Source organism: Streptopelia decaocto, assembly GCF_964273445.1.
Source record: "Streptopelia decaocto genome assembly, contig: HAP1_SCAFFOLD_424, whole genome shotgun sequence".
Classification (NCBI taxonomy): Eukaryota; Metazoa; Chordata; class Aves; order Columbiformes; family Columbidae; genus Streptopelia; species Streptopelia decaocto.
The window spans coordinates 35,654-56,153 of NW_028115169.1; the positions used below are offsets into that span (position 1 = coordinate 35,654).

The 20,500-nt window shown below is 59.6% G+C and overlaps 1 protein-coding gene across 1 annotated transcript; it reads right to left on the reverse strand.

Moving 5' to 3' along the window:
• Positions 1 to 1,198: 1,198 nt before the first annotated feature.
• On the reverse strand, positions 1,199 to 20,500 carry PPP1R16A (protein phosphatase 1 regulatory subunit 16A). Its single transcript, XM_082077552.1, has 11 exons — positions 20,416 to 20,500; positions 17,719 to 18,283; positions 17,377 to 17,447; positions 17,096 to 17,241; positions 14,054 to 14,157; positions 7,608 to 7,732; positions 6,293 to 6,418; positions 3,760 to 3,835; positions 1,766 to 1,895; positions 1,557 to 1,677; positions 1,199 to 1,473 (listed from the first exon to the last, which is right to left on the reverse strand). The coding sequence occupies exons 2-11, from the start codon at positions 17,966 to 17,968 to the stop codon at positions 1,201 to 1,203; spliced, it is 1,422 nt and encodes a 473-aa protein (XP_081933678.1). The 5' UTR covers positions 17,969 to 18,283; positions 20,416 to 20,500; the 3' UTR covers positions 1,199 to 1,200.

The window sequence follows — 20,500 nt, forward strand, 5'->3', positions numbered from 1 at the left end:
GGGTTTGGGAGCCCCCCCAGGCCTTTTGGGTTGCCCCCATGGGGGTTTAGGTGCCCCCCAGGCCATTTAGGTGCCCCCAGGGGGGTTTGGGTGCCCCCCCAGGCCTTTTGGGTGCCCCCACAGGGTTTGGGAGCCCCCCAGGTCATTTGGGTGGCCCCAAGGGGGTTTAGGTGCCCCCTGGGCCATTTGGGTGCCCCCAGGGGGGTTTGGGCACCCCCCAGGCCATTTGGGTGGCCCCAAGGGGGTTTAGGTGCCCCCTGGGCCATTTGGGTGCCCCCAGGAGGGTTTGGGTGCCCCCCAGGCCATTCGGGTGCCTCCCAGGCCATTTGGGTGCCCCCCAGGCCATTTGGGTGTCCCCAGCAGATTGTTGGTGCCCCCCAGGATATTTAAGTGTCCCAAGAGGGGTGTGGGTGCCCCCCAAGCCATTTGGGTGCCCCCTGGCCCATTTGGGTGCCCCCCAGGCCATTTAGGTGCCCCCAAAGGCGTATGGGTGCCCCCCAGGCCACTTGGGTGCCCCCAGCAGGTTGTGGGTGCCCCCCAGGCCACTTGGGTGCCTCAAGAGGGGTGTGGGTGCCCCCCAAGCCATTTGGGTGCCCCCTGGGCCATTTGGGTGCCCCCCAAAGGGTATGGGTGCCCCCCAGGCCATTTGGGTGCCCCCAGAAGGTTGTGGGTGCTCCCCAGGACATTTAGGTGCCCCAAGAGGGGTGTGGGTGCCCCCCAGGCCTTTTGGGTGCCCCCCGGGACATTTAGGTGCCCCAAGAGGGGCGTGGGTGCCCCCCAAGCCATTTGGGTGCCCCCCAGGCCATTTAGGTGCCCCCAAAGGTGTATGGGTGCCCCCCAGGCCATTTGGGTGCTCCCAGCAGGTTGTGGGTGCCCCCCAGGCCATTTAGGTGCCCCCAGGGGGATATTGATGCCCCCATGGGGGTTTGGGTGCCCTCCAGACCTTTTGGGTGCCCCCCCAGGCCATTTAGGTGCCTCCAAAGGCGTATGGGTGCCTCCCAGGCCATTTGGGTGCCCCCAGCGGGTTGTGGGTGCCCCCCAGGCCATTTAGGTGCCCCCAGGGGGATATTGATGCCCCCATGGGGATTTGGATGCCCTCCAGACCTTTTGGGTGCCCCAAGAGGGTTTGGATGCCCCCCAGGGGTGGGTTTGACACCCCCAGGGTGTGTTTGGGTGCCGGGGGGGGCCACCCATGGGTGCTCACATCACCTTACAGCACCGGCGCTTCTCAGCCGGCGACTCCTCAGCTGGAGCCGTGAGCCGGAGCAACGGGGGGTCCCCATTGTCACCCCCGGGCGCCGCCACCACGGCGGGGGGTCCCGCGTTCCCCGTCCCCCCCGTGGCGGGCGGGTGCTGCATTTTGGCGGCCGCTCGGTGCCGTTTGAGGTCGGCCAAGGTATTGGGGGTCCTGTCGGCGTCGCCGGCGCCGCGTTCCGGTTTGGCGGCCGCGCCGTTGCGCTGCGGCGGGGGGTCCTGGTGGGGGAAAAACACCACGGGGGTGGCGGGGGGGACACGGTGATGGAGGGGGACGCTCGACCGCGGCGCCAAACACTCACGTGCCGCTCGTCGTCCTCGCTGTCGCGGCGCTCGGCGCGTTGCCAAACGATGGCTTCGCGCTGCTGCTCCTTGCGGTAAAGGCTGGTGCGCTCCGACAGGCTGGCGCGCCGAACCACCTTCCTACCGGGGGCGTTTCGGGGGGGGTTAAAAGGAAATGGGGACCCCCCCGCCCCGCCCCGAAGCGCCACGGTGGTGCCGGAGGGTTTACCCGCGGCTGCCGGCGCTGGACGTGCGGCGCTGGAGAAGAGATTTGGTCCTGTCGTGGGATTTCATGACGGCGGCGTGTTTGTGCTTCAGCTCCAGGAGTTTGGCGCGGACCTCGTCGTCGCCGCAGACGTCTGCGGGGGGGGCACCAAAAAGACGCCGCGCGGTCGGGGATGAGCCCAACGAGTCACCGAATATATGTCTTGGGGTGATAAATAAACCCCAAAAGTCACCGAAAACACGTGGCGTGGTCATAAATGAACCCCAAAAGTCATCACAAAAACGTCTTGGGGGGATAAATAAACCCCAAAAGGCACCAAAAAAAGGTATCATGGTGATCAATAAATGCCAAAAGTCACCAAAATATGTCTTGAGGTGATAAATAAACCCCCAAAAGTCACCAAAAAAAGGTCTCATGGTGATAAATAAATGCCAAAAGTCACCAAAAAAATGTCTCACGGTGATAAATAAACCCCAAAAGTCACCAAAAAAGGTCTCATGGTGATAAATAAACCCCAAAAGGCACCAAAAAAGGTCTTGAGGGGATAAATAAACCCAACAAATCACCACAAAAATGTCTTGGGGTGATAAATAAACCCCAAAAGGCACCAAAAAAAGGTCTCACGGCGATAAATAAATGCCAAAAGTCATCAAAAACTGTCTTGGGGTGATAAATAAACCCCAAAAGTCACCACAAAAATGTCTTGGGGTGATAAATAAACCCCCAAAAGGCACCAAAAAAGGTCTTGGGGTGATAAATAAACCCCAAAAGGCACCAAAAAACGTCTTGAGGGGATAAATAAACCCAACAAATCACCACAAAAATGTCTTGGGGTGATAAATAAACCCCAAAAGTCACCAAAAAAAGGTCTCACGGTGATAAATAAACCCCAAAAGGCACCAAAAAAGGTCTTGAGGGGATAAATAAACCCAACAAATCACCACAAAAAGGTCTCACCATGATAAATAAACCCCAAAAGTCACCACAAAAATGTCTTGGGGTGATAAATAAACCCCAAAAGGCACCAAAAAAAGGTCTCACGGTGACAAATAAACCCCAAAAGTCACCACAAAAATGTCTTGGGGTGATAAATAAACCCCTCGAGTCACTAAAAAAATGTCTTGGGGTGATAAATAAACTCCAAAAGTCACCAAAAAAAGGTCTCACAGTGATAAATAAACCCCAAAAGTCACCAGAAAAGGTCTTGAGGGGATAAATGAACCCAACAAATCCCCACAAAAATGTCTTGCGGTGATAAATAAACCCCTCAAGTCACCAAAAAAATGTCTTGGGGTGATAAATAAACCCCAAAAGTCACCAGAAAAGGTCTTGAGGTGATAAATAAACCCCAAAAGGCACCAAAAAAGGTCTCGTCGTGATAAATAAACCCAACAAATCACCTCAAAAATGTCTTGAGGTGATAAATAAACCCCCGAGTCACCAAAAAAAGGTCTCACGGTGATAAATAAACCCCAAAAGTCACTGAAATAATGTCTTGAGGTGATAAATAAATCCCAAAAGTCACCAAAAAAAGGTCTCGTAGGGATAAATAAACCCAACAAATCACCAAAAAAATGTCATGAGGTGATAAATAAACGCCAAAATTCACCACAAAAATGTCTTGGGGTGATAAATAAACCCCAAAAGGCACCAAAAAAAGGTCTCACGGTGATAAATAAATGCCAAAAGTCACCAAAAAAAGGTCTCGTGGGTATAAATAAACCCAACTAATCACTGAAAAAACATCTTGAGGTGATAAATAAACCCCAAAAGTCACTGAAATAATGTCTAGAGGTGATAAATAAATGCAACAAGTCATTGCAAAAAAGTCTTGTGGTGAAAAATAGACCCCAAAAGTCACCAAAAAAGGTCTCGCGGTGCTAAATAAACCCCTGGAATGACCATAAAACCGTCTTGCGGTGACAAATAACCCCCTGGAATGACCATAAAACTGTCTCGCGGTGATAAAACACCCCCCGAAAGATCCGGAAGCTCACCCAGAGGCGTCTCGTCCAGCAGCGATTTGGCGTTGAGGTCGGCGCCGTGAGCCACCAGCAGCTCCAGCAGCGGCACCTGCACGGGGCGGGCGGCCCGGCAACCGCGGCCGGGGGGCCGGTTCGGCGCGGGGAACCTGGCCCCTTGTCACCCGCCCCGTTGTCACCCATCCCCTTGTCACCCGCCCTGTTGCCACCCATCCCGTTGTCACCCGTCCCGTTGTCACCCGCCTCGTTGTCACCCACCCCGTTGTTACCCACCCCGTTGTCACCCGCCTCGTTGTCACCCGCCCTGTTGTCACCCATCTCCTTGTCACCCGTCCCGTTGTCCCCCGTCCCGTTGCCACCCATCCCCTTGTCACCCGCCCCGTTGTTACCCATCCCGTTGTCACCCATCCCGTTGTCACCCATCCTCTTGTCACCCGTCCCGTTGCCACCTGCCACATTGTCACCCGTCCCCTTGCCCCCCAGCCTGTTGTCACCCGCCCCGTTGTTACCCCCCCCGTTGTCACCCACCTCGTTATCACCCGCCCCATTGTCACCCATCCCGTTGTCACCCATCCTCTTGTCACCCGTCCCGTTGCCACCTGCCACATTGTCACCCATCCCCTTGCCCCCCAGCCTGTTGTCACCCGCCCCGTTGTTACCCACCCCGTTGTCACCCACCTCGTTATCACCCGCCCCATTGTCACCCATCCCGTTGTCACCCATCCTCTTGTCACCCGTCCCGTTGCCACCTGCCACATTGTCACCCGTCCCCTTGCCCCCCAGCCTGTTGTCACCCGCCCCGTTGTTACCCACCCTGTTGTCACCCACCTCGTTATCACCCGCCCCATTGTCACCCATCCTGTTGTCACCAGTCCCATTGTCACCCGTCCCGTTGCCACCTGCCACGTTGTCACCCGTCCCCTTGCCCCCCATCCTGTTGTCACCCGCCCCGTTGTTACCCACCCCATTGTCACCCGCCCCGTTGTCACCCGTCCCCTTGTCTCCCGTCCCGTTGCCACCCACCACATTGTCACCCGTCCCATTGTCACCCGTCCCCTTGTCACCTGCCCCGTTGTCACCTGCCCCGTTGTCACCCGTCCCCTTGTCGTCACCCATCCCGTTGTCACCCGCCCTGTTGTCACCTGTCCCCTTTGTCACCCGTCCCGTTTTCCCCCGTCCCGTTGCCACCTGTGCCGTTGCCACCCGTCCCCTTGTCACCCGCTCCATTGTTACCCACCCCGTTGTCACCCGCCTCGTTGTCACCCACCCTGTTGTCACTCATCCCCTTGTCACCTGCCCCGTTGTCACCTGTCCCCTTGTCACCCGTCCCATTGACCCCCGTCCCGTTGTCACCCGTCCCCTTGTCCCCTGCCCTGTTGTCCCCCGTCCCCTTGCCCCCCAACCTGTTGTTACCCACCCCGTTGTCACCCGCCTTGTTGTCACCCGTCCCCTTGTCACCCACCACGTTACCACCCACCCCATTGTCACCCGTCCCCTTGTCCCCTGTCCTCTTGTCACCCACCCCATTGTCCCCCGCCCCGTTGTCACCCGTCCCCTTGGCCCCCACCCCGATGTCACCCGTCCCCTTGTCCCCCATCCCGTTGTCCCCCGTCCACTTGTCCCCTGTCCCGTTGCCGCCCATCCCCTTGTCCCCTGTCCCCTTGTCACACGTCCCCTTGTCACCCACCCCGTTATCCCCCTCCCCGTTGTCCCCCGTCCCCTTGTCACCCGCCACATTGTCACCCGCCCCATTGTCACCCGTCCCCTTGTCACCCGTCCCGTTGCCACCCGTCCCCTTGTCACCTGCCCCGTTGTCACTTGCCATGTTGTCACCCGCCACGTTGTCACCCGCCACGTTGTCACCCGTCCCCTTGTTGTCACCCATCCCGTTGTCACCCGCCCCGTTGTCTCCTGTCCCCTTGGCCCCCATCCTGTTGTCACCCGCCCCCTTGTCACCCACCCCCTTGTCACCCGTCCCCTTGTCACCCACCACGTTGTCACCCGCCACGTTGTCACCCGCCCCATTGTCCCCCACCCCCTTTTCACCTGCCCCCTTGTCACCCGCCCCCTTGTCACCTGTCCCGTTGCCACCCGCCACATTGTCACCTGCCCTGTTGTCACCCGTCCCCTTGTCACCTGCCACGTTGTCACCCGTCCCCTTGTCACCTGTCCCGTTGCCACCCGTCCCCATTGTCACCCGTCCCGTTGCCACCCGTCCCCTTGTCACCTGTCCCGTTGCCACCCGCCGCATTGTCACCTGCCCTGTTGTCACCCGTCCCCTTGTCACCCACCCCCTTGTCACCCGCCCCATTGTCACCCGTCCCCTTGTCACCCGTCCTGTTGCCACCCGTCCCCCTGTCACCTGCCCCGTTGTCACCCGCCACGTTGTCACCCGTCCCCTTTTCGTCACCCATCCCATTGTCACTCGTCCCCTTGTCCCCTGTCCCATTGCCGCCCAACCCTTTGTCCCCCGTCCCCTTGTCACCCGCCCTGTTGTCACGTGCCCCCTTGTCACCCCCGCCTTGTCACCCGCCCCCTTGTCACCCACCTGTCCCCAGCACGCGGCGGCGTGGAGCGGCTGCCACCCATCGCGGTCCTGCGCGGTGACACTGGCCCGGTGCTCCAGCAGCAGCTCGGCAGCCTCAACGTAACCATTGGCCGCCGCGATGTGGAGCTGCCAGGTGGGGACAAAGAGGTGACAGGGCTGGGGACAGCTCGGGGAGGGGAACAAACCATTTGGGTGTCCCCCGGGAGGTCTGGGTGCCCTCAAGGGTTATGGGTGACCCACAGGCCATTTGGGTGCCCCCAGGGGGTGTTTAGGTGCCCCCAAGCATTTGGGTGCCCCCTGGGCCATTTGGGTGCCCCCAAGGGTGTGTGGGTGACCCCCAGGCCATTTGGGTGCTTCCAGAGGCGGGGGGTTGGGTGCCCCTGACCATTTGGGTGCCCCCCTGGGCCATTTGGGTGCCCCATGGGGGTGTGGGTGGCCCCAAGCATTTCGGTGCCTCCCAGGCCATTTGGGTGCCCCCAGGGGGTGTTTAGGTGCCCCCTGGGCCATTTGGGTGCCCCCAAGGGTGTGTGGGTGACCCCCAGGCCATTTGGGTGCTGCCAGAGTGGGGGGGTTGGGTGCCCCTGACCATTTGGGTGCCCCCCTGGGCCATTTGGGTGCCCCCAGGGGGGAATTGATGCCCTCAGAGGTGTCTGGGTGCCCCCCTGGCCATTTGGATGCCCCCATGGGGGTGTGGGTGGCCCCGAGCATTTGGGTGCCTCCCAGGCCATTTGGGTGCCCCCATGGGGTGTTTAGGTGCCCCCAAGCATTTGGGTGCCCCCCAGGCCATTTGGGTGCTGCCAGGGGGGTTTAGGTGGCCCCTGGGGGTTGTGGGTGCCCCCCAGGACTTTTGGGTGCCCCCAAAGGGTGTTTAGGTGCCCCCAAGCATTTGGGTGCTCCCAGGCCATTTGGGTGCCCCCAGGGGGTGTTTAGGTGCCCCCAAGCATTTGAGTGCCCCCTGGGCCATTTAGGTGCCCCCAGGGGTGTGTGGGTGATCCCCAGGTCATTTGGGTGCTGCCAGGGGGGTTTAGGTGGCCCCTGGGGACTGTGGGTGCCCCCGGGGGTGTGTTTGACGCCCCCAGGGTGGGTTTGGGTGCTGGGGGGCCACCCATGGGTTCTCACATCACCTTACAGCACCGGCACTTCTCAGCCGGTGCCGTCACCCGGAGCAGGTTGGGGGGTCCCATTGTCACCCCCAAGGGTTCCATGTTCCCCATGTTCACCGGGCGGGGGCTGCAGTTTGGCTGTTTAAGGTCACCCCCCGCCCCCCGTTGTCACCGTATGGAGGTCCCCACCCCCCGGTGTCCCCGTGTCCTACCAAGGTGGCGCCGTGTCCCCGCGGCGCGTCCAGGTCGCCCCCCGCCCGCAGCAGGCGCCGGATCTCCCGCAGCATCTCGCGCTCCGTGGCACCGCGGGCGGCCTCGATCTTCTCCTGCGTGATCCCTGCGGGGACAGCGGGGACAACGGGACACGCGGTGACAAACGGGATGCCGAGGTGACACAGGGGACATCGCGGTGACAAACGGGACACCGAGGTGACACAGGAGACGTCAGGGTGACAATGGGGACATCGGGGTGACAAAGGGGACACCGAGGTGACACAGGGGACATCGAGGTGACAAAGGGGACACAGAGATGACAAAGAGAACATTGAGGTGACAAAGGGGACACCGAGGTGACAAACGGGACATGGAGGTGACAAAAGGGAAATGGAGGTGACAAAGGGGACACCAAGGTGACAAAGGGGACACCAGGGTGACAAAAGGGACACAGAGGCAACAAAGGGGACACCAAGGTGACAAAGGGGACATCGAGGTGACACAGGGGACATCAGGGTGACAAAGGGGACACCGAGGTGACAATGGGGACATCGAGGTGACCAAGAAGACATGGAGGTGACAAAGGGAACATCGAGGTGACAAATGGGACATGGAGGTGACAAAGGGGACATCGAGGTGACAATGGGGACACTGAGGTGACAAAGGGGACACCAAGGTGACAATGGGGACATCGAGGTGACAAAGGGGACACCGAGGTGACAAAGGGGACATTGAGGTGACAAAGGGAGCATTGAGGTGACAAAAGGGACACCAAGGTGATGAACGGGACATGGAGGTGACAAAGGGGACACTGAGGTGACAAAGGGGACACCAGGGTGACAAAGGGGACATGGAGGTGACAAAGGGGACACCGAGGTGACAATGGGGACATAGAAGTTACAAACAGGACACCAGGGTGACAAACGGGCCACCAGGGTGACAATGGGGACACCGAGGTGACAATGGGGACATGGAGGTGAAAATGGGGACACCAGGGTGACAAACAGGACACCAGGGTGACAAACTGGACATCGAGGTGACAAAAGGAAACATCAAGGTGACAAAGGGGACACCGAGGTGACAAAAGGGAACACTGAGGTGACAAAGGGGACACTAGGGTGACAAATGGGACACAGAGGTGACAAGGGGGACACTGAGGTGACAAAGGGGACATGGAGGTGACAAAGGGGACACCGAGGTGACAAAGGGGACACCGAGGTGAATATGAGGACTTCGAGGTGACACAGGGGACACCAGGGTGACAAAAGGGACAGCGAGGTGACAAAGGGGACACCAGGGTGACAATGGGGACATCAAGGTGACAAAGGGGACACAGAGATGACAAAGAGAACATTGAGGCGACAAAGGGAGCATTGAGGTGACAAAGGGAGCATTGAGGTGACAAAGGGGACACCAGGGTGACAAAGGGGACATGGAGGTGACAAAAGGGACATGGAGGTGACAAACGGGACACCGAGGTGACAAAGGGGACACCAGGGGGACAAAGGGGACACCAGGGGGACAAAGGGGACATCAAGGTGACAAGGGGAACACTGAGGTGACAAAGGGGACATCAAGGTGACAAAGGGGACACCCAGGTGACAAAAGGGAACATTGAGGTGACAAAGGGGACATAGGGGATGTGCTTGACCCCCCAACAACCAAACCAGAGCAGTGTCCTATATAGTGTCCCCAAGGAGCCCAATAGTGTCCCCAATGTCCCCAATATTGTCCCAAAGTGTCCCCCGTAGTGTCCTTGGTGTCCCCAGTGTCCCAATTCTTGCTCCCTGCTGTCCCCAGTGTCCCAAATAGTGTCCCCAAGTGTCCCTTATAGTGTCCCGGGTGTCCCCAATGTCCCAAATCTTGCTCCATAGTGTCCCCAATATTGTGCCTAAGTGTCCCCAAAAGTGTCCTTGGTGTCCCCAATGTCCCACGGGGATGGTTTTATTAACGGGTCAGTGGATGAGCCCAATTTAAGTTTAATATTAATCATTTAGTGTAATAAACGTACAGTAAATGTAACGAGTCACTGGGGCTGGGAGGGGGGCTCGGGACCCTGGGGGGCCACTGTGTCTATGGGGGGTTCTTGGGTCCCTGGGGGGTCACTGTGTCTATGGGGGGTTCTTGGGTCCCTGGGGGGGTCACTGGGTTGGGGGGTGGTTCTTGGGTCCCTTGGGGGGTCACTGTGTCTATGGGGGATTCTTGGGTCCTGGGGGGTCACTGTGTCTATGGCGGGTTCTTGGGTCCCTGGGGGGGGTCACTGTGTCTATGGGGGATTCTTGGGTCCTGGGGTGTCAGTGGGTCTGTGGGGGGTTCTTGGGTCCCTGGGGGGTCACTGGGTCTGGGGGGGTTCTTGGGTCCCCGGGGGGGTCACTGGGTCTGTGGGGGGTTCTTGGGTCCCCTGGGGGGTCACTGGGTCTGTGGGGGGTTCTTGGGTCCCTGGGGGGGGTCACTGTGTCTATGGGGGATTCTTGGGTCCTGGGGCGTCAGTGGGTCTGGGGGGGTTCTTGGGTCCCTGGGGGTGTCACTGGGTCTGTGGGGGGTTCTTGGGTCCCTGGGGGGGTCACTGGGTCTGGGGAGGGTTCTTGGGGCCCTTGGGGGGTCACTGTGTCTATGGGGGGTTCTTGGGTCCCTGAGGGGGTCACTGGATCTGTGGGGGGTTCTTGGGTCCCTTGGGGGGGTCACTGTGTCTATGGGAGGTTCTTGGGTCCTGGGGGGTCACTGTGTCTATGGGGGGTTCTTGGGTCCCTGGGGGGGGTCACTGTGTCTATGGGGGATTCTTGGGTCCTGGGGCGTCAGTGGGTCTGGGGGGGTTCTTGGGTCCCTGGGGGTGTCACTGGGTCTATGGGGGGTTCTTGGGTCCCTGGGGGGGTCACTGGGTCTGTGGGGGGTTCTTGGGTCCCTGAGGGGGTCACTGGGTCTGGGGGGGGTTCTTGAGTCCCTGGGGGGGGTCACTGGATCTGTGGGGGGTTCTTGGGTCCCTTGGGGGGGTCACTGTGTCTATGGGGGGTTCTTGGGTCCCTGGGGGGTCACTGGGTCTGGGGGGGTTCTTGGGGCCCTGGGGGAACGTGGAGCCCGGGACGAACGGTTATCGGGGAGAGAAGAATCCTCAAAGTTTGATTTTGTGAATGGGTTCAGGCCTCCCCTCAAAGTTTTGCTTTAGAACTTTAAAATACAGAGTGTGGAGTGAACAATTATCAGGTAAAGAAGAATCCTGAACGGGTTATAAAGGAGGGAACACCTCAAAGTTTGTTATTGTGAACAGGTTCAGGCCTCCCCTCAAAAGTTCTGCTTTAGAACTTTAAAATACAGAGTCCAGAGTCCTAAATACAGAGTGTGGAGCGATTATCAGGGTGAGAAGAATCCTGAAAGTTTGTATTTTAAAGTTCCAAAGTAAAACTTGTAGGGGAGGCCTGAACCTGTTCACAAAATCAGAGTCCGGAGCAAACGGTTATTGGGGAGAGAAGAATCCTGAACGGGTCATAATGGAGGGAACACCTCAAAGTTTGATTGTGTGAACAGGCACAGGCCTCCCCTCAAAGTTTTCCTTGGGGGCTCTAAATACAGAGTGTGGAGTGAATATTTATTAGGGTGAATAGAATCCTGAACAGGTTATAAAGGAGGGAACAGCTCAAAGTTTGATTTTGTGAATGGGTTCAGGCCTCCCCTCAAAGTTTTGCTTTGGAACTTTAAATTACAGAGCCCAAAGTCAATGGTTATTGGGGAGAGAAGAATCCTGAATGGGTTATAAAGGAGGGAACAGCTCAAAGTTTGATTTTGTGAATGGGTTCAGGCCTCCCCTCAAAGTTTTGATTTAGAACTTTAAAATACAGAGCCCAAAGTCAATGGTTATTGGGGAGAGAAGAATCCTGAACGGATTATAAAGGAGGGAACACCCGAAAGTTTGATTGTGTGAATGGGTTCAGGTCTCCCCTCGAAGTTCTGCTTTGGAACTTTAAATTACAGAGTCCAAAGTGAACGGTTATTGGGGAGAGAAGAATCCTGAACGGGTTATAAAGGAGGGAACACCTCAAAGTTTGATTGTGTGAACAGGCACAGGCCTCCCCTCAAAGTTTTGATTTAGAACTTTAAAATACAGAGCCCAAAGTCAATGGTTATTGGGGAGAGAAGAATCCTGAACGGGTTATAAAGGAGGGAACACCCAAAAGTTTGATTTTGTGAATGGGTTCACGTCTCCCCTCGAAGTTTTGATTTAGAACTTTAAAATACAGAGTGTGGAGTGAACGGTTATTGGGGAGAGAAGAATTCTGAATGGGTTATAAATAAGGGAACATCTCAAAGTTTGATTTTGTGAACGGGTTCAGGCCTCCCCTCAAAGTTCTGCTTTGGAACTTTAAAATACAAAGTGTGGAGTTCTAAATACAGTGTGGAGCGATTATCAGGGTGAGAAGAATCCTGAACAGGTTATAAAGGAGGGAACACCCGAAACATTGATTTTGTGAATGGGTTCAGGCCTCCTCTCAAAGTTTTGATTTAGAACTTTAAAATACAGACCCCAAAGTCAATGGTTATTGGGGAGAGAAGAATCCTGAACGGGTTATAAAGGAGGGAACACCTCAAAGTTTGATTTTGTGAGCGGGCACAGGCCTCCCCTCAAAGTTCTGCTTTGGAACTTTAAATTACAGACTCTGATGTTCTAAATACAGAATGTGGAGCAGTTATCAGGGAGAGAAGAACCCTGAAAGGTTGATTTTGTGAACAGGTTCAGCCCTCCCCTCAAAGTGCTGCTTTATGACTTCAAAATACAGAATCAGAAGTGAACGGTTATTGGGGAGAGAAGAATCCTGAGCGGGTTATAAAGGAGGGAACAGCTCAAAGTTTGATTTTGTGAATGGGTTCAGGCCTCCCCTCGAAGTTCTGCTTCGGAACTTTAAAATACAGAGTCCAGAGTCCTAAATACAGAGTCTGGAGCGATTATCAGGGTGAGAAGAATCCTGAACGGGTTATAAAGGAGGGAACAGCTCAAAGTTTGATTGTGTGAATGGGTTCAGGCCTCCCCTCAAAGTTCTGCTTTAGAACTTTAAAATACAGAGGGTGGAGTGAACAATTATCAGGTAAAGAAGAATCCTGAACGGGTTATAAAGGAGGGAACACCTCAAAGTTTGTTATTGTGAACAGGTTCAGGCCTCCCCTCAAAGTTCTGCTTCGGAACTTTAAAATACAGAGTCCAGAGTCAATGGTTATTGGGGAGAGAAGAATCCTGAACGGGTTATAAAGGAGGGAACACCTCAAAGTTTGATTTTGTGAACGGGTTCAGGCCTCCCCTCAAAGTTCTGCTTTGGAACTTTAAAATACAGAGTGTGGAGTTCTAAATACAGTGTGGAGCGATTATCAGGGTGAGAAGAATCCTGAACAGGTTATAAAGGAAGAAACACCCGATACATTGATTTTGTGAATGGGTTCAGGCCTCCTCTCAAAGTTCTGCTTTAGAACTTTAAAATACAGAGTCTGAAGTGAACAGGTTTTGGGGAGAGAAGAATCCTGAACGGGTTATAAAGGAGGGAACACCCGAAACTTTGATTTTGTGAACGGGTTCAGGTCTCCCCTCAAAGTTCTGCTTTACAACTTTAAAATACAGAGTGTGGGGTGAACGGTTATTGGGGAGAGAAGAATCCTGAACGGGTCATAAAGGAGGGAACACCTCAAACTTTGATTTTGTGAATGGGTTCAGGCCTCCCCTCGAAGTTTTGATTTAGAACTTTAAAATACAGAGCCCAAAGTCAATGGTTATTGGGGAGAGAAGAATCCTGAACGGGTTATAAAGGAGGGAACACCTCAAAGTTTGATTTTGTGAACGGGTTCAGGCCTCCCCTCAAGGTTTTGCTTTGGAATTTTAAAATACAGAGTCCAGAGTCAATGGTTATTGGGGAGAGAAGAATCCTGAACGGGTTATAAAGGAGGGAACACCCGAAAGTTTGATTTTGTGAATGGGTTCAGGCCTCCCCTCGAAGTTCTGCTTCGGAACTTTAAAATACAGAGTCCAGAGTCCTAAATACAGAGTGTGGAGCGATTATCAGGGTGAGAAGAATCCTGAACGGGTTATAAAGGAGGGAACAGCTCAAAGTTTGATTTTGTTCAGGCCTCCCCTCAAAGTTCTGCTTTGGAACTTAAAAATACAGAGTCCAAAGTGAATGGTTATTGGGGAAAGAAGAATCCTGGACGGGTTATAATGGAGGGAACACCTGAAACTTTGATTTTGTGAATGGGTTCAGGTCTCCCCTCGGAGTTTTCCTTGGGAGCTTTAAAATACAGAGTGTGGAGCGAACTTATCGGGAGGGAAGGACCCGCGGTCCCAGCTCGGCCGCCTCCGCTGGCGGGTCCCCCCACGTTAAGTGACAAACCCGCCACCCGACCCCGTGAACGCGCGTTTGTCCCCGAGCGATGGGGACATGGCGGAGCACACGGCCCCGCCCGCGGCGCTCACCCTGCTCCGCCATGGCCGTCTCGATGCAGTCCAGCGTCTCCTCGTCCTCGCACAGGTCGTAGGGCATGTTGCCGTCCGAGTTGACGGCCAGGAGGTCGGCGCCGCTGTTTCGGTGACAGGAACGAGCGTCACAACGCCGCGGCCCCGACCTCCATGTGTCCCCACTGCCGCCGTGTCCCCAAATCTGCCGTGTCGCCAACGCCACCGCGTCCCCAACCCCGGTGTGTCCCCAATGCCGCCATGTCCCCAATGCCGCCATGTCCCCAGCGCTGCCGTGTCGCCAACGCCACCGCGTCCCCGACCCCGGTGTGTCCCCAATGCCACCATGTCCCCAACACCGCCGTGTGGCCAACGCCACCGCGTCCCCGGCCCCGGTGTGTCCCCAATGCCGCCGTGTCCCCAACGTCACTGCATCCCCGACCCCGGTGTGTCCCCAATGCCGCCATGTCCCCAACGCTGCTGTGTCCCCAACGCTGCCGTGTCCCCAATGCTGCCGTGCCCCCAATGCCACCGTGTCCCCAACCCTGGCGCGTCCCCACCGCCGCCGTGTCACCAATGACGCCGTGTCCCAGACCCCAGCGCGTCCCCAGGGCCGCTGTTTCCCCAACACCGCCATGTCCCCACCACCGCCATGTCCCCACCGCTGCCATGTCCCCACCGCCACCATGTCCCCAGCCCCGCCGTGTCCCCAGCCCCGCCGTGTCCCCAGCACCACCATGTCCCCACCGCCACCATGTCCTCAGCACCACCATGTCCCTGACCCCAGCGCCACTGTGTCCCTGTCCCCAGCACATCCCCAATGCCGCCATGTCCCCAACACCACCGTGTCCCCACCGGCACCGCGTCCCCGACCCCGGCGCGTCCCCAACACTGCCGTGTCCCCACCGGCGCTGTGTCCCCAGCGCTGCCATGTCCCTGTCCCCAGCGCATCCCCAACGCCACTGTGTCCCCAACACCGCTGTGTCCCAGATCCTGGTGTGTCCCCAATGTCGCCGTGTTCCCGACCCCGGCACGTCCCCAATGCCACTGTGTCCCTAACACCACCGTGTCCCCAAAACCGCTGTGTCCCCAACGCCGCCATGTCCCCAACACCACCATGTCCCCAGCGCCGCCGTGTTCCTAAAACAGCTGTGTCCTACCGCCGCCGCGTCCCCAACCCTGGCGCATCCCCAACACCACCGTGTCCCTAATGCCACCATGTCCCCGACCCTCGCACGTCCCCACCGCCGCCGTGTCCCCAACGCCACCATGTCCCCGACCCTGGCACATCCCCAACACCACCGTGTCCCTAACGCCACTGTGTCCCCAACCCTGGCACGTCCCCAACGCCGCCACGTCCCTAACGCCGCTGTGTCCCCAACGCTGCCGTGTCCCCAATGCTGCCGTGTCCCCAACACCACCATGTCCCTAAAACAGCTGTCTCCTACCGCCGTTGTGTCCCCAACCCTGGTGCATCCCCACCGCCACCGTGTCCCTAACGCCACCATGTCCCCGACCCCGGCGTGTCCCCAACGCCAGCGTGTCCCCAATGCCACCATATCCCCGACCCCGGTGTGTCCCCAATGCCACCATGTCCCCGACCCCGGCGTGTCCCCAACGCCACCGTGTCCCAAACACCGCTGTGTCCCCGACCCTGGCGCATCCCCAACGCCACCGTGTCCCCACCAGCACTGTGTCCCCAGCACCACCCTGTCCCCGACCCCAGCGCATCCTCAATGTCGCCGTGTCCCCAATGATGCCCTGTCCCCAACCCTGGCGTGTCCCCAACACCGCCATGTCCCCAACGCCTCCGTGTCCCCAACCCTGGCGCGTCCCCAACCCCGGCGTGTCCCCAACGCCGCCGTGTCTCCAACGCCGCCGTGTCCCTGACCCCAACGCGTCCCCAACGCCGCCGTGTCCCCATTGCTGCCCCGTCCCCAACCCTGGCATGTCCCCAACACCGCCGCGTCCCCAACCCTGGCACGTCCCCAACCCCGACGTGTCCCCAACACCGCCGTGTCTTCAACGCTGCCGTGTCCCTGACCCCAGCGCGTCCCCAATGTCGTCATGTCCCCAACACCGCTGTGTCCCTGATCCTGGTGTGTCCCCAACGCCGCCGTGTCCCCAGCACCGCCATGGCCCCAGCGCCACCATGTTCCCAACACCACCATGTCCCCAGAGCCGCCGTGTCCCTAAAACAGCTGTGTCCTACCGCCGCTGTGTCCCCAACCCTGCCATGTCCCCAACGTCACCACGTCCCCAATGCCGCCGTGTCTCCAAGGTCACCGTGTCCCCAACGCTGCCATGTCCTCAACCCTGGTGCGTCCCCCACGCCGCCGTGTCCCCAACACCGCCGTGTCCCCGACCCCAGCGCGTCCCCCACGCTGCCGTGTCCCCAACACCGCCATGTCCCCAGCGCCACCATGTCCCCAACACCACTGTGTCCCCGACCCCAGCGCGTCCCCAACGCTGCCATGTCCCTGACTCCGGCGCGTCCCCACCAGCACTGTGTCCCCAGCACCGCCCTGTCCCCAACCCCGGCGCGTCCCTAATGCCACCACATCCCCAACACCACTGCATCCCGGACCCCGGCACGTCCCCAGCGCTGCCATGTCCCCAACGCTGCTGCGTCCCGGACCCTGGTGTGTCCCCACTGCCACCGTGTCCCCAACGCCACCGTGTCCCCAACGCCACCGTGTCCCCAACCCTGGCGCGTCCCCAACGCCCACGTGTCCCCAACACCACCATGTCTCCAATGCCGCCGTCTCCCCGACCCTGGCGCGTCCCCAACGTCGCCACGTCCCTAACGCCGCCGTGTCCCCACGCTGCCGTGTCCCCAATGCTGCCGTGTCCCCAATGCTGCCGTGTCCCCAGCGCCACCATTTCCCTAAAACAGCTGTGTCCCCACCGCCGCTGTGTCCCCAACCCGCAGCCATGTCCCCAACGCTGCCATGTCCCCAATGCCGCCACATCCCCAGCGCCGCTGCGTCCCCAACCCTGGTGTGTCCCCACCGCCACCATGTCCCCAACACCACCGTGTCCCCACCGCCGCGGCGGTGTTACCGTTGGATGAGCTGCTGGACCAGGCGGAGGTGGCCGCAGGTGGCGGCGGCGTGGAGCGGCGTCCAGAGCTCGCTGTCCCGCGCGTTGACGTCGGCGCCGGCGTCCAGCAGCGTCGTCACCACGTCCCCGAAGTCGTCGATGCAGCACTGCGAGGGGGGGACAGAAACCGGGGTGGATTTGGGCACCGCGGAGCTGTCACCGCGTGTCCCCAACGAGTCACAAGGATGTTGACGCTTCACCCCGGTGTCACCAAACCGAGTCATGGAGCGGCGCCGCCGTACCTGGTGCAGCGCGGTGAGACCGTCCTCGTTGCAGAGATCGGGGCTGACGCCGCTTGCCAGGAACTGCCGGACTGTGGACAATTAAAGAAACACCAAAAATGAATGATTTGAAGGATTTTAAGTGGGATCTGCGGGCTGTGCTGGCAGCATCCCGGTGGCGCCGCCACTTTGACCAGGACTTTGGAACCGGCGCAGCGGGACTTTAAACCATCCCAGGTGGGGCCACCATGTGTTGGATTGACCGACATCACCACGCCAAATTTTTGAGGATTTGAGCGGCGAAATTGGGGTTTACATCCCAAAATAATAGGATTTGGGGGTCGGCGGTTCCTTTGGTGTCACCTTCCTCGGCGTCGCGCCGGGCGGCCGCCTCCAGCAGCCGGACGCTGTCGGGAAACGTCACCATCCTGGTGTGGCCGCCGCTCTTCCTCCTCTTCCTCCTCCTCTCGGCTCCCGCCGGCGGCTCCTTCTCCAGCTGAGCCCATTTCTTCAGCTGCTGGGCCCGGCGTTTTTGGGCGTGTTTGAGGCGCTCGGGGGTGCTGAGCCGCGCCACCGCCGCCATCTCGGCCAGCAGCTCCGCGTGCTCGGCCATGGCGCCGCGCCGGAGCCCACGGCCGCGGGAACGGGGTGCGGAGCCGCCGGCGTCCCCACAACCATCACCCCGCGCCAGGCGATCCGGCTCAACCCCGGGTGGTGCCGCTTCCCCGCGGCGTCACCGCCGGTGTCGCCGATCGGCGCTTCGGGATCATGTCCCGCGCTCCGTGTCGCCCGTTCTTAGCACCCAAAGGCGCCGGAGGGTGCTGAGTTCACCGGCGTCGTGCGATGGAGACGGTGTTTGCCGCTTGATTAACTTCAGCTCGACCACCATTCGCTCGTTCGGCGTCGCCGGCGCGTCGGGACGAAGCTCCTGCGGCAAAACCAAGGGGGGAAACATTGAAAACGGTTCAAAAGCAGTGAGAGGCTCAACCAACTCAGCGCCGGTTCGGCCGTTTCTGCTCCTTAAGCCGGGATTAACCCACAAAACCGAACGGCGGGGAAATTCCGTCAGGGGTTACCGGGGTGGAAACGGAGCGGTGAGAGGGGGGAGACGCTGAAATCTGTGCCGGATCGGGGTGTTTTGGTAGCGGCGAAACCGGGCGCGCCCGACGCCGGCGTCGCCCGCCGGGCAGGGCGGGAACGGGCGGATTCCGGCAGAGCCGGCAGCACCGGCAACCGGTTCCTTCCCTCCCACCGGCGCTTTCACCGGAGCAAAGTCCGCCAGCAAAATCATCCCATAGAAACACTATTAAAAACTCCTGGAGGTTTAATCCGGGCTTAAATCCACCCGGAATTGGCGCCCGGGATTGCGCCGGTTCACCGAATCCACCCCAAAATCGACCCCCCGAAAATGGGTAAATCCCGGCGCTCGTCGCTTCGTTAATTAACGAGCAGCGGCCATTACACTTTCAAATTTGTTTCCACCTGCATAAGGGTTGAATAATTGATAGGCGAGCGTTTCCGTGACGGGGGGGACGGTGCCGGGACGCCCCCGTGTCCCCAAAGCCCGCGGGGTGTCCCCAAGGGACCCCCATGGTCACACACCTGGGGGGCACCCAAGGGGATGGGAAAGGGACACAAGGAAGGGGGGGTTGACCCCAGGGGACACAGGAGGGGACACCCATGTCCCCAAGGCTTAACGGGGGTCAGTCCTGAGGGGACACTCAGGTCCCCAAGGGACACTTGAGGGGACCCCAGGTCACCAAGCCCTGGGAGGGACCTTGTCCATTAGGGACCCCCATGTCACCAGGCCCAGGGGGGTGTGTCCCCAAGGGACCCCCATGTCCCCACACTTGGGGGGTCTGTCTCTAAGGGACACTTGAGGGGACCCCCATGTCCCCAAGCCCTGGGGAGTTTGTCCCCAGGGTCACCCCAGAGGGGACCCCCATGTCCCCAAGCCCCAGTGAGTTCTGTCCCCAAGGGACACTTGAGGGGACCCCCATGTCCCCAAGCGCCGGGGACATTTGTCCCCAAGGGTCACCCCAGAGGGGACCCCACGTCCCCAACCAAGCCCTAGTGAGTTCTGTCCCCAAGGGTCACCCCAGAGGGGACCCCCATGTCCCCAAGCCCTGGGGGGTTTGTCCCCATGAGGCTCCCAAGGGGACCCCCGTGTCCCCAAGCCCCAGTGAGTTCTGTCCCCAAGGGACACTTGTGGGGACCCCCATGTCCCCAAGCCCTGGGGAAGTTTGTCCCAAGGGTCACCCCAGAGGGGACCCCCATGTCCCCAAGCCCTAGTGAGTTCTGTCCCCAAGGGTCACCCCAGAGGGGACCCCACGTCCCCAAGCCCTGGGGGAGTTGTCCCCAAGGGTCACCCCAGAGGGGACCCCCATGTCCCCAAGCCCTGGGGGGTTTGTCCCCAGGGTCACCCCAGAGGGGACCCCCATGTCCCCAAGCCCTGGGGGGTTTGTCCCCAAGAGGCTCCCAAGGGGACCCCCATGTCCCCAAGCCCCAGTGGGTTTGTCCCCATGGGTCAACCCAGAGGGGACCCCACGTCCCCAAGCCCTAGTGAGTTCTGTCCCCAAGAGGCTCCCAAGGGGACCCCCATGTCCCCAAGCCCTGGGGGGTTTGTCCCCAGGGTCACTCCAGAGGGGACCCCCATGTCCCCAAGCCCCAGTGAGTTCTGTCCCCAAGGGACACTTGAGGGGACCCCCATGTCCCCAAGCCCTGGGGGCAACCTTGTCCCCAAGGGACCCCAAGGGGACCCCTATGTCTCCAAGACTCAAGGGCCATCGGTGCTGAGGGGACACCTGGGGGGACCCCACGTCCCCATCCCCGGGGGGTCTGTCCCCACGTGACCCCCACGTCCCCATCCCCCAGGGGACCCCCCGGTGCCCCCAACCCCCGCCTTGTCCCCAAGCGCCGCCCCCGCCCGGCTGGGGCTGTCCGGGGGGCCCCCCCGCCCCGGCTCCTGTCCCCAGGGGTCCCCCCCACCCCCGGGGCAGCCCCCCCGCGGTCCCCGCCCCCCCGTGTCGCCGCTGTCCCCCCGTCCCGTCCCGCCCGTACCTGCCGGCGCCGGGGCCGCGGCCCTGCCCGAAGCGCTGCCGCTCCCGGGGGCGGGGCCGCGCCGCACAGCGCCATGGCAACCGGC

Bases quoted from the DNA above. Each gene is read 5' to 3' on its own strand.
- PPP1R16A (XM_082077552.1), bottom strand. From the start codon at position 17,968: ATGGCCGAGCACGCGGAGCTGCTGGCCGAGATGGCGGCGGTGGCGCGG. The intron at 1,896-3,759 runs GTGAGCTTCCGG...CCCCCCCCGCAG, and splicing joins GCTGGACGAGACGCCTCTGG to ACGTCTGCGGCGACGACGAG. The intron at 1,678-1,765 runs GTAAACCCTCCG...CGCCCCCGGTAG, and splicing joins TCCAGCGCCGGCAGCCGCGG to GAAGGTGGTTCGGCGCGCCA.